At 38.0% G+C, this 12,809-nt stretch overlaps 1 protein-coding gene across 1 annotated transcript in view; it reads left to right on the top strand.

The window, feature by feature from the left end:
* The window catches only part of GRIN2A (glutamate ionotropic receptor NMDA type subunit 2A), an 89,435-nt gene extending 80,255 nt beyond the window's left edge, over positions 1-9,180 (top strand). Inside the window, exon 12 of the mRNA XM_075058288.1 lies at positions 1,965-9,180. Coding sequence (XP_074914389.1) covers positions 1,965-1,980 — 16 coding nt within the window. The 3' untranslated portion in view covers positions 1,981-9,180. The remainder of the gene's footprint in view (positions 1-1,964) is intronic.
* The last annotated feature ends 3,629 nt before the right edge of the window (positions 9,181-12,809 follow it).

Below are 12,809 nucleotides of genomic sequence, written 5' to 3' on the forward strand. Positions count from 1 at the left end.
TTCATGAGTAGAGTGAGTGTACAGGTGTAAATTTAATTTAAACTAAAGAAGTAAATATAATTGCTAATATATTTAAATACTGAAAGCATTCAACAGGTGGTGCTCTCCCATTCTCCTGCTACTCTTGAGAATTGCTTTAGGTTTTTTGTGTAGAGGAAGTTGAGATTATTCAAGCACTATTCTCTACATTTCACAGAAGAACAGAGAGCAGGGAAACCATTACCACTGTGAATTGGAAAATGTGAATGTTACCCTATTTTTTCTCTAAACTGAAACTCTTTTCAATAGAATCATGCCTGTCAGCTGTAATTCTAGTATCTGCATGCCAGAGGTACAGTATGCAAGTTGTTTAATTTGGAATAGCATACTGCAGAGCAGAGTTGCAAGTGAGAGATAATATAAATGACGTATAGGGATAGACAAAATATAGCTTCTTGAATTTTGTTTGCAATTTTTTTATTAAACAGAGTTAGGCTGACTTTAACTACGAAACAGTCCAGAATGAGTTCTGGGTATTTACAAATGTATTTATATGTTCACCATGATGGCGGAGGATGAGATTTTTGAAAGAACGAAATGTAATGAGATTTGGGCTTCCGAGTCCCTTTCCAGCTTCCAAAAATCTCAGTATACTTTATTATAAGTATGTTTGGAAAGCATATCTGTGGATATCTGTACACTGTCCAGAGCAAATATGTTTTGAGTATTCTTTATTCAACATTTGGCCGCAATTATTGGCCCTGATTCATGTGGTATGCTTTCTGATTCCTCACTGGATGTAGTTTTTATGAACAGCGGATCCTTACCTGCCCTTAGAGAGATTCACATGTCTTAGGAATAGCTGTATGAGGTAAGCAGGGCTAGGGTGTTTATGGGATGAACACTACCTTTCATGAACCAAAACCTTTTCCCAAAGACATAGGTATACTATTTATCTTAGATCTACAGGAAGGCAAATGCACTAAAGGCATAAATATTGTTGTAATGAATTAAAAAAAAATATTTCAGGCAAATTTTAATTTCCAATCCAAATCACAGTATACTAAGTAAAATCTTAAGTATTTTGAACTATCTGGTGTGCTTCAGCAGATACAGTATTTGCTGATATCATACCAAAAACTGCCATGCAAGTCGCTGAGACTTTTACCAAGTGATTCATAAAACTCAGTGGTGGCTTTTGTCTTTTGCATCATTTTAAAGCTCTCAAAATATTTGCTGATTGCTCCAAGTCATTTGTATCATCTTCTCTATCTAACTAGACACACATAATTCAATATATACACAAGTACTGTATGTGAAGTTCTGGGAAAGAAAAATTCCCATTTACAACATTTTCTAAGTAAACTGTTGAGATCCAAGTGTAAACATCTTAAACCCAGGTGGATTTCTCCTCCTGTGAAATGTACAAGCAAATTAGCTTTAAAGAAATACATTGCAGTGTTTGCTTTTTTCGGATTTGAGCAGATTTCTGGTGACTGTAGAGATTTATTATTATTAGCCGCAAATATGCAATACAACCACCTCCCCTAAAGCAAAACAAATTAAAGAGGCAGAGGGAAGACTTGGTAATGTTGCACAGCAGTTGTTCACATGGAAATAAAAGATGCTGCCTTAAAGGAGAAAAAAACATATGAGATACTGAAAGTAGAGGGAATAAGAATCTGCATGCATTTGTTGTTTTGAACTTGGCATATAATATCAGTGAATAAAGGGGGAAGAAAAGGCTAACGTGTAGGGTTGTAGGCGAGTAGCTGGTGTGGTTGCAGATGTATACATGTAAAGAAGAAGAGGCTGAGAAGTTGAAGAAAAATCTTCAACAGTAGAGCCACAAGCCACAGCTTGTGAGGCTCAGCTGTAGAGTGCGTGAAATTCTGAATATTGCCTGAGCTTTGTTGATATATTTGCACTGACTTTCAATTCAACTGAGATCAAGACTTTCTGTATTTCCCTCTCTCTCACTCTAGCTGCTGCTATTCTTGAAGAGGAGAAAAGAATCTTCCTGCATAAGTGGCCATCCTTTCTGTACCTTTCTGGATGGTGCTGGTGACTTGTTACATTTTCCTGATTACAGCTCTAGCAGTTTGTTGGTCATTCCTATCACCAAGATTTCCCGTGACTCCAGCTGGAACTGAATCAGGCTGTAAATGATATGAGCCATTCTTGGTAGCATGTCCTGTAGTGTTACACTGCTCCTGGACGACAACTTTTATGGAGGCAGGATATTGAATTGCTGAGGAATGGAGTAGGTACATGGAGGTAAAAACAGCTACATAGACATACCTGCCTCTTGCTTTTTTCCTTTTTTAAAGACATTGTAGAATTTCTTCATGTTTTTGTCTTTCCCTTTTCACCACAGCAAATTTTCCTTTTTCCTTTCAAATGGATTTTGTGTTCTGCTTGTGTTTCTTAGAGCAGTGTAGCCACCCACTAACTTAAACGCATGGAAATAAGGTATTTTAATATATAAGATAAAATTAAGGAAAAATAAGAGGTTTTGTATTTCTGGAAAATTTCATTTAATGTTTTTGCAGCTTTTGCTCAGAATTCATTATTCTGCTGTCTAAGAAGCTTGGTTAGGAGAAAGAGTGCTGTGGACAAACAGAAACCAAATCACCACCAGCTCACCGTGTTTTGGCAGCATCTCATAAATACATGTCTCTTTCTCTATGATCTTTCAGGAACACTTAGGAGGTGAAATAAGGCTCACAAGGGAAATCAGGAGTGTTCTGGGTTTTTTTCCCTGGTGAAAAGAAATCTTTTTACATAGTTTTAAAGGAAGCAAAACCTAGAGCTGTGTGTGTAGCTTTGGGTTTCTGTGCTGGAAGGCTATACTCTTTCTGTTGCCAGTGGGGAGACAGAGGAAGCTCCCTCCGGGTGGTAGTTCAGAGTACTGAAGGCTTGGGAGCAGTTATGTGTGTGATGTGTCCTGAAAGATTTTACCTTGCTCTGTTGACTTTTTAGAAAGTATAGGCTCCTATCTTAGCCGTCTCAGTTAGGTGAACTTAGAAAAGTAATGGCCTATTTATCCCCAGCCTCAAAAATCTGCTCATTAAATCTGCAAGTAAGCACCGAGTTAAACTTTGCAGGTGCATATAGGTTCCTGTGCTTATGCAAGTAGTTACTACGGTGGCACCTGGCGTTTGTGGGTTTTGCAGTACTCCCAGCCTAGTCAGCATCATCGTTTTCTTTATACCATGTTACTATCCAGCATGAAATAAAAGTGTCAGACTCTATTCCTTGTAGAATAGCTTGCTATTTTCACATTTCTCCAGTGCAGCATATGCATCTTAGTGATGGGGAAGATTTTGGTACTATTCTTTCCCTTGCTGGTTTCATCGATGTATAACAGGAATTGTGGTATGAATCTGAGGGTCTAAGAGTCAGCTTGGATTTAGGAAGAATTCAAGTTGTGAATCTTTTTGTTGTTTTACATTGCATTTAAGATGTCTGATATATAAAACCTACTGAAAACAGATCTTTTATGGCAAAATCCTCCGTTAGTTAATATGGAACAGTAGCTGTCCTGTGGTTTGCCTAGATTGTGTTAAGTGTTAATCATCACATCATGTGCTTCTTTCAAGATGGAGTGTCATACGTTCCCTTGCTAAACTTTCCCTTTCCGAGCTCTAGTCCCATCTTAGCTCAAGAGTCCTTTTAAAATAGATATCATTCCTGTATAGGGCAATCTGGTTTTCAAAGTAGAAAGAGTTTTCCAGTGATACACTTAAATTTTTTGTTTTACTGACATTATTTTCTTAATCTAATCTTCCTTCCTATTGAGAGCTGAGCCTTCAAAGTATAACAGTGCTGAAGGAACTTCTGAAAGAGCATAAAGGCCTTTTAAAGTATGACTTATGATATGAGCCATTTCCCTGCCCAAGCTCACCTGTACTGTCTTATTTAAATATATTAGCAACATGTTAGTATTTACTATCACTAGGAAGGAGCACTGTTTTATCACAGCTGTGTATTTATTTGTGGATGTAAATGTGAGTGCAGACAGGTATATGGTAAGATAGAGGAAAGGCTCAACGTGCTCTGGCTGGAGTCACCCGTGAAGCTGTGGTTAAGTGGGAGTAGCCTCAAGACCGTCACGTCTCTTGCATCGCTCTGATCATGCAGACTTTTCTGTCTGATGTGTGCATACTGTACGTAGTGTATAACTCTTGTTGGTGCTCAGCTTTCATTGTGGAATTAATCCCATGTTCACCTTCATTAGAGTGTCACAGCAATGTTTGTGGGACGGAGAGGTGGTTGTTTGTGCTCTCTGCTGTCTGTTGCCCTGTTAAACAGGAGCAGAAATCCTGCCTTGCTTCTCTCTGCTCTGCTGGGGAGGGTTACTGCGCACTTTGTAAATAAGCTCCTCATTTATTTCACCTCAGTCAAGCTTTTAATTTTTTTTTTCCCTGCTTCTCTCAACCTGTGTACAGAGTATGCTCTCTAAAAATATGTGCTCTTCCAATGTCCTGCAACTTTGGAAGTCAGGATTACAAGTGTGCATCGCCCTGCTGTGCAGTGAAAATGCATTTAGTTCTTCTCGCAGGTTCCTGGGCTTTTTTGTTACATACTGCAGAATATATCTGCTGTGGTTGAAACTGTTCTTTTTAAATGAATGCGAGTCTAACAGCTGTATGAATCCACTGGTGATTTTGTGATGATTTTGTCATATCTATAATTTAAGAACCAGAAATAATATAAGTAAAATTAAGTTACCTCACTATTTACCAGGTTTTTGTTGTTTTGCACTTAAATGACACTTTTTACTCCTTTTGCTTAGTTCTTTACCTGTATTGAAAACAACGCTAAATTAGTAGAAAATATAACCATGCTGTAACATTGTCATGCAATACCTTTATTAGTAGATAACCACACTAAATATAGTATTACATATTTAAAAGAGAGATGGTTTTGACTCTCCAACTCTTAAAAAGTAGTGGTGATAAGCAGTTATACTCCTAGATGTTTTGTCCTTTCCCTTTTGTATTAGTATTTGTTTTCACTAATATATTTCAAAAATTATATTTCTATGTGCACGTTAGAAAACTGTGAAAATAAATACCAATAAATATTGTGATACTTATTCAGTGCACTGTAAAGTTCCAAGTGAGATGATACTTTGCTTGGGAATTGATGAAGGTTTCCTCACTTCTCATAAATGATACTAAGCTTTAATGTGGGCAAATGGTAATATTTACAGTGACATGAAATTTTACTGGAGAATGTCTTGTTTTGCACTTCTAGTACTATTAGAAGAAATTATATGTTTTTCTCAGCAAATGCATTATGAGGATACTTTTTCTTAATTTGTTTTGTGCATTGCAGTACATAAGAATAGCTGTTTTGAAGAGATTTGTGTTACATCATTACTACAGGATTCTTTAGTCTGATAATTTTTTATTGAGCCCATTTAATAATGGTGTTTAATGGCAAAAACCTTTTGAAAGTACATTTTGGCTTCTGTTTCACATTGCAAACCCTGTATTTGGGCTCACAGTGATGCAGTCGAAGGCTGTCATGAGGTTGCTGTGCCTTCCCATGCTACTGAGGAAGGAGACCTTTCTTGTTCACTGTTGGGACAAGATTAGAGGAGTCGAGAAAAATTTTGGAGGATGTGTTGTGCAACATTTGAAGTGTAGATGATCTTCAAAAGTGAAAAAAAAATTAAATTGGAGGTTCACAGTTATCCACACTAGTGGGTGGTCTGTGACAGGCTGTGGGGTGTGTGGTTTCTTGAGGAAATGATAATTTTTAACTGAAGTGATTTGAATTCTATTTAAGTTTCTGAAAGTCACTGAAAAAATGGGAATTTTCTTTTTTTTTAAAGCCAAAGTCTTTATGTTGTCATACAAGGTTTCACAGGAAAATGGGCCAAAGAATACAATTAAATATGCAAAAGGTTAATCCTATGGAAAAGGGTATCCTGTCATCTTGATATGCATAAGCATATTAATGGTAATAGGAACAATGTGTGTAATTTTCCTGTATATTGCTATGTAGGTTGCACTATTTTGAATGATACGAGCCTGATATTTTAATTACCAAATACCATAAGAATTTGTTTATTAATAGTTTAAACTTGTTAACCTAAATATATATACAGTATACACACGCGTGCGTGCATACACTTTCCAACCTGGTCATGTGTGAGTAATCTCCCGAAGCCATGGGACACATTTCAGCAGTGCTTTATTTTAAGCGATTCTCTTCTCTCTTTTCCAAACCTCCTAGATCCACAAAGCCTCTAGCACCATTTATTGTAGTGTTTGATACCTATTACAGAAGAGGCTAAAGGACTTGTTGGGATCAGGATTGCATTGTGCCAGGACACATGAAAACGGGTCAGAGGGGAGCTCCTGTCTGAAAGAGCTGGAAATGATACTCACTATCAGTAACAAAGCCATAGGGAAAGGATGTCTTCTTGTACTATTTTGGAAACTCGTGGCCAGAGGGGGTCTGTTGGTCTGGTGACTGACTTTAAAATTCTGTGTCAGCTGACGCGATCCACATCTGGTCATTAAACATGTTACTTAAGGTAGATGAGGAAGGATACCTAAAATCCAAACATTCCCAGGAAAGATCAGCTGGTGTGTGCACCAGTGGCTGCCCATGTATTCTTCCATGCAGACTGGACAGTTTTCAAAGTCGGTTTTGCACACAGAGGCAGTATTTAGCAGTGGTGTTCAAGTCAGAAAAACTTTCTGCAACGCACAGGCTTTTGAGCTTGCTATTACTGATCTTGTGGAGATTTTAACCAAGAAATGATTGTGGTATTCGGCTTCTTTTCTAAATTTACAGTGCTCTAACCAAAACTTATGACAAAAAAATACCTTGGAATCATTTGTTTGAAGTAATTCCTGAGCTTTTTTTTCAAAGGGAGAGTTGGATAGTTATTAATTTTTCCACCTTAACCCAGAAACAGAAAATTCTGTAGGGTCAAATTTTGTCTATGGTTCATTGCAAGTGTATCTTGGAGAAGAGCTTGGTTCCAAGTCCTTCATGTGCAAGAAGAAAATTTTTGGTTAGCTTGTTTTTACCTGGCCTAGGTCTGGATTCCAAACCTAGGCAAAACACCTTTTGACTTCAATAGGGACCTGTGAGTGAGTGATGGGAGAGAAGATCCTTAGTGCAGTTCATGCTCAGAATTAAAAAAACCAAAACCAAACCTCATGTTGTAAAGGTATGGAAGTTGCATCATGTAAAATTGTGTCCAGCTAGGAAGGAAACTAGTGCAATTTTTAATAAGAACTTTTTACAGTTTACACTTGATATCAGCTATAAGATTTTGAAATAGTCTTATTCACTTCAGAATGTCCATTTTGCACTGATGAAGAACAGCTTGATCTCTCTGTCTTCACACCTCACACCCACATGCACATGCACAGTATATCTTGTGTCTTCCCTGTTGAAACCAGAAGGTACAAACAGAATTCATTAATGTTTCAGGCAAACTCCTACCTGATTCTTAACTAAGTATGCTATTTTTATGCAAAATTTGCATCCATACATTTCAGGTTCTCTCAGAAGTGCTTCACCTGTGAGTTAATAATGTTAATTTTAATTTATCAGATTCAAATTTACACTGAACCTGAAGGGCATTTCAAGCTTCCTTTCATCCTGTTTAATGATTGTTGCTGGCTTAGATAAAACACTAATATTTCTGTGCTGCTAAACAAAAAACACCAGAAATATTTTAAAAACTCAAATTACACTTTTAAAAACATTTTTACCTGTTTACTTGAATAATGTAAATTTAATGTGTTGTCCTGATTAGTCTTTGTATATGTACATGTATATATAAAAGCTATATATAAGCTTTATATATATGTATATGTATAATGTTTTGGGGGAGAATGAGGGGCAAGACAAAAATTCAGCATTGTGACAAAGATTCTACAACCATTTATTAACAGTTTCAAGTAATGTATTACTATTTGGGTTTTGACTGGAACTTATTTGCAGTTGAACTCTGAAAAATGAGATGTAACTGAAAATTAGTATTGGATCTTCAGTCATCATCCTAAGACCAGTTTAGTTTCATTTGTATCTTAGAAGATAAGAATTCACAATATTAACTAAGGTTTTTGCTCAGAAAATTACTTATTAGTACAGTTGGAAAAGTATTCTTGTTCTGATGGGGGAAAAAACTCCAAGTGTACTAATTTGTACTGGTTACATGGAGCACTAATCTACATTGCAGTAGAAGAAATTTGCATTCCATAAATAACATCTTACCAGAAATCTTGGAACCATTTGATTCCATACACAGTAAATTAAAAAGCCTATCACTTCTGTTATTTACTAGTGCAATTTACTGTAACACTCTCAAGAGTGTAATACTTCAAACCAAAGGGTAAGTCATAAATTTCCAATTGCTAGCAAAGAATAGTAGAGATTTGAAGACCTCTTAACACCTGGGGAAATAAATCAGGATGTTAGAGTAGAAATAAAAGAATATTGGTGAAATGGAATCAAGCATAAAATAATTCACTTTTAAAAGAATCCAGAATTTCATTATAAAATTCATAGTCTAATGGATTCTTCACAAGAAGGGGTTTGGGAAAAAAGAGAATAACTGAAAACTAGTTTTGACATTCCAATTACGGCCTGTTTTATCAGACAGGTATAGCAAACTGAAATGAGTTTTAACACACAAGTATCTGTACACACCCAGTTTTAACTGTCGTGTTGCAGAGATTCACATATACCTGGCTACCCCTGCACCCATCTGTCCCTGCCTTTGAAATCCTGGTGGTAGTTGGATCCACCCAACAGCATGCCTTGCAGCTTGAAGGAGCAGGGAGTCACACACTTCTCTCCCACGTTATGCATACTGTCTCACAGCACTTCACCCCGGCCATATTTTAACCCAGTGCATGACTGAGTGCTAATACTGTATAAATATTTTGAGACATATCTAAAAATAATGTTTGCTTCAAACTTTTTACGATAGAGAAATATATAATTATTATGGTTGTCTTACAAATTGTATTGTGTTCTTCATTTTTGTTAAATATGTAGAAAAACATTAAGGGAATGGGGGACTCGAATGTCTGTGTGTACCGAAATGTATATAACTATTTGGGGAAAACACACGTGCCAAGTATAACATGATGTAAAAATTGTAAATATATGAAAAATTCATTTTTCTAATAAAGATAATTTCTGCCAATTGATATGAAAATGAACAATGGTATCATTCGTGTCTGTCTTCCTTGTTAAATGGTACAAGATGAAGCGTCATCTATGAAGAAGGCTTACCTTTGTTTTTTCCTTAGTAGTTGATTTGATTTGAAAGGTGTTAACAGCCACATGTTTTGAGCCATCCTTCGCTGTAAGAAATTATCTAAAGGTGAAGACACCTGAAGCTAAAGCTGACAGTATATGCTTGATGTTCCCAGTTTAATTGAATTCATTAAAAGGATGGCAACAATTAACTTATGAAAAATTCATTCAGTGTGAGAAGTCTTCTTCGAATGCTGCTCCCTCAGCAGAGGGAGCAGTCGGAGCTACGTTAAGGACGTCCCGTTAACCCGTGGCACCGTTTTCCCGTATTCTGAAATACATCAGGTGCGCAAACCACGGTGGGCCCGCGTGGAGAGATGGTCTTGGCTGCAGAAATGCGGGAGCTCTTTGGGTGATGGTAGAGGCAGCACCCAGCCCAAGGAGGAGGAGGTGTCCCACCAAGGCTGATGCCTGGGAAGAGCCGGAGAGCCGGGGCTGTGGAGCGCTCCTGGTGTGGCAGCGCTCTTGGACGGCCGTCAGCTGAGGACGGGGGGGGGTGGAAAAAAGGCAGCGATGTCGCACGTCTTATGTGACTTTGATATCAGCAAGCTTGTTTAATGTTCTGGTTAATCAAGACTTAGATCAAAATAGAGGGTTTAGTGGCGCAATTAAAATCTTTTCTAAGATTTTACCATATGCCTGGCCAGGGGAGCTAAAGGAGCCGAGTTCATGTGCTGCTCCTAAGTGGTTCTGTAGGACCCCATTTTCCAGGATGGTCTTATCAGCTAATGAAAGCCTTCCTTTATTCCACAAAATGGGCATAAACAAACCCTCGGCTATTAGAATAATGTTCTTCAAGGCAGTGGGATGAAAGACATTATATAAATCCAAACCATCATTTTCATATATGTGCTTCGGCTTGAATGTAAGAATAACTACAGGAGGTGAAAGGTTGCTCACAGATGTCTCGCAGCAGAACAGTCCAATCTATTTGTTCCCAAGATAAACATGATTGCACAGATAATATGAGAGACATAAAATGGGAATTCTGTCCTTAATGAGGTTTTTAATGAGTAAAGACTGCTGGGCTTATTGCCCTCTGCTAGAAAGCTGTTTTAAAGGGACCCTACTCTATTTTTGTCTAAACTTCCCCATTTCATGAAATAAAATGAAGTGTGCCCAGGTTATTGAATCTTTATGTGATCTTGAATCTTTATTTTTATGCAATGGACAGGCTAATCTGTTCTGCACAATAGCGCACGGTGTTCTGAATGGCTTTGGTTCACCTGCAGCGATGTCCACCAAAGGCCCAATTCAAGTCCTTCAGTCATGTAAGGACATTTCTTTATAGTAAATGGCTGATGCAGGACACAGCCTGTGCGACTTGAGCTGGAAACACCGTTGTGAACAGCTGGGCTGGTGTTTGCATCCAGGCTGCTCCTCCCAGCTCTACCTGCCAGCGTGGCTGATTTCTCCCTGTGCGTCTGTGAGCCATCTCAGCTTCAGCTTTGATTCCCTTTGGGATCTGCTTCAAAGTTAGTCATGTTCTCCCAGATCATTCTTTTGAGTCTTTGCTGATGTGTCTATGGCAACTATCAGTCCTCTAAGACTTTGCTTACTAAAAAAAAATAAAATTTAAGTGGTGACTGGGAAATTGAAGCTTTTTAAGTCTGACATATTGTGCAGAGCACTGCCAGCAGCATTCATATTGAACTGAGCAATTCACCTGGTATGAACACAAGTGTCTTCCTGTAATTTGGATGCAAAACCACCTGTTTTAAGGCCAACTGCTGAAATTTGCTTGTGTCTATATACAGAAACATCATCCACCCCACTTGCCATGGTGAGTTTTCCCACTGATCACACTAGCCACTTGTCTCTGCTTCTTCCAAGAGTTTACAAACAGCATTAGCTTCCCCTTGCAGATTTGTTGCAGTACAAAACCCAAACCACGGCTTCCACAAATTGCATTACTGATCTATCGTGTGATCCTCTGCCACAGCTATTCTTCTCCCACTTGGCGGTCTACTTCAGCAGGCATCTCCCCAGGTACAGCACAGCTCGTAACTGGGTCCTTCTCTCCACTGAAGAAAGGAAGTTCCACAGACTGAAGGTCTCTGCCTTGATTTCCATATTTTCTTTCCAGAAGTTCCCCCCAAATATTTCTGTGGGGGTAACTTAGTGTCTATTTATTTACTTATTTATTTGCCACTAGTTAGCTTACACAGAACGATCATTACAGAGGTTGACTGCATTCTGTTCAAATCAGTATGCTCAAATCTTACTTATTAAAAATAATCTATGTTTACAATGTAAGCAACGATTGTTCCTTAACTATGGCAATAACGATTTTAATGCACTGAAGTTTCTTATCATTGCAGTAGGCAACAGGGGATGGTAATATAAAGGATAATAATGATTAACATTGTTTACACAAGGTTACTGCAAGGTCAAAGACATTTTCCGGTGGTATCCTTGCAGCTCCAGGTGTAATTTAACAGCAATAACCCGCTTTATGCTGCAAAAGCACAAGATCTGGTGGTTTCTTTCTCTCTTTTTAGAGTGGATCGCACTTAGCCTGCTAGTTAGATGTGACATGTCTAGTGAGATCATTGAACCTTTTCAAAGACCACATATCCAGCATACTGTGGTGAGGCCGGTAACATTTCACACTGTATGTAAAGAGCTATGAAAGATACAAAGAGCAGAAAATCTGAGCGCAGGACTCTAGAGAGAAAAAATACAATATTAACCAGGGTTGAATGTCTAAGACACTCTCATTATAGAAGTCTGTAGTTCCACTAATTGTTTCGGGGACTGATGATGTTTGACACTTCGGAGGCTTGGTTATGAGCAGCAATCTCCCCATCCTGCACAGGGAAAAGCAAATCAGGTAGGAACTGTAACAGGCATTTATCTATGCTCAAGGGAAGACACAGACCTTGGACAGGTTTTACTCCCAATTTCCAAGATGGTATTAAGCTTTATCAGTTGACAGGTTTGCCAAATGAAGAAAAAGCTTCTGTGGTGGTATCACAATATCATGATGCTGATTTTACCCTCCTCTTTCCCAGCAAGAGAAATATGGCATATTGTATAATTCTCCTGCTAGCTGAAATGCCTCCAAGTTCCTTTACTGCAGTTATAAGAGAAGAACTATTTGTGTACCTTGGAGAGGATAAAAGTAGTAGGAATGAGGATGACTAGAATAACTGATTTTCCTCTAAGAACAAAACTGCTGTTGCATTGATTTGGCCACAGTGAGTGTTTCCTAATATGGGCTTTGAAAACTGCAGTGGACGTTAATTTTTGCTACCCTTTTTATTTTATACATAAATGTATGTGAAGGGCTTATGTTTAAAAATAAGGGTGGGGATGATGCTGAGGGTTTTTGCTATGGGAGAAACTTTCAAATAGGACTAGACCACTCTAAGCATGCTGCAAAAAATGGCACAAATCTGTTTGAACATGCCTTTCACCTACAAGAACAGCTTGCAGTAGGTCTTAACCAACCAAGAAAATAATTTATTTTTAATGAAAAATCAAACCTCAAATTGTTACTCCATTTAGATTTTTACCCTAAATAG

This window comes from Buteo buteo, chromosome 27 (assembly GCF_964188355.1).
Source record: "Buteo buteo chromosome 27, bButBut1.hap1.1, whole genome shotgun sequence".
In the NCBI taxonomy this organism is placed as follows: domain Eukaryota; kingdom Metazoa; phylum Chordata; class Aves; order Accipitriformes; family Accipitridae; genus Buteo; species Buteo buteo.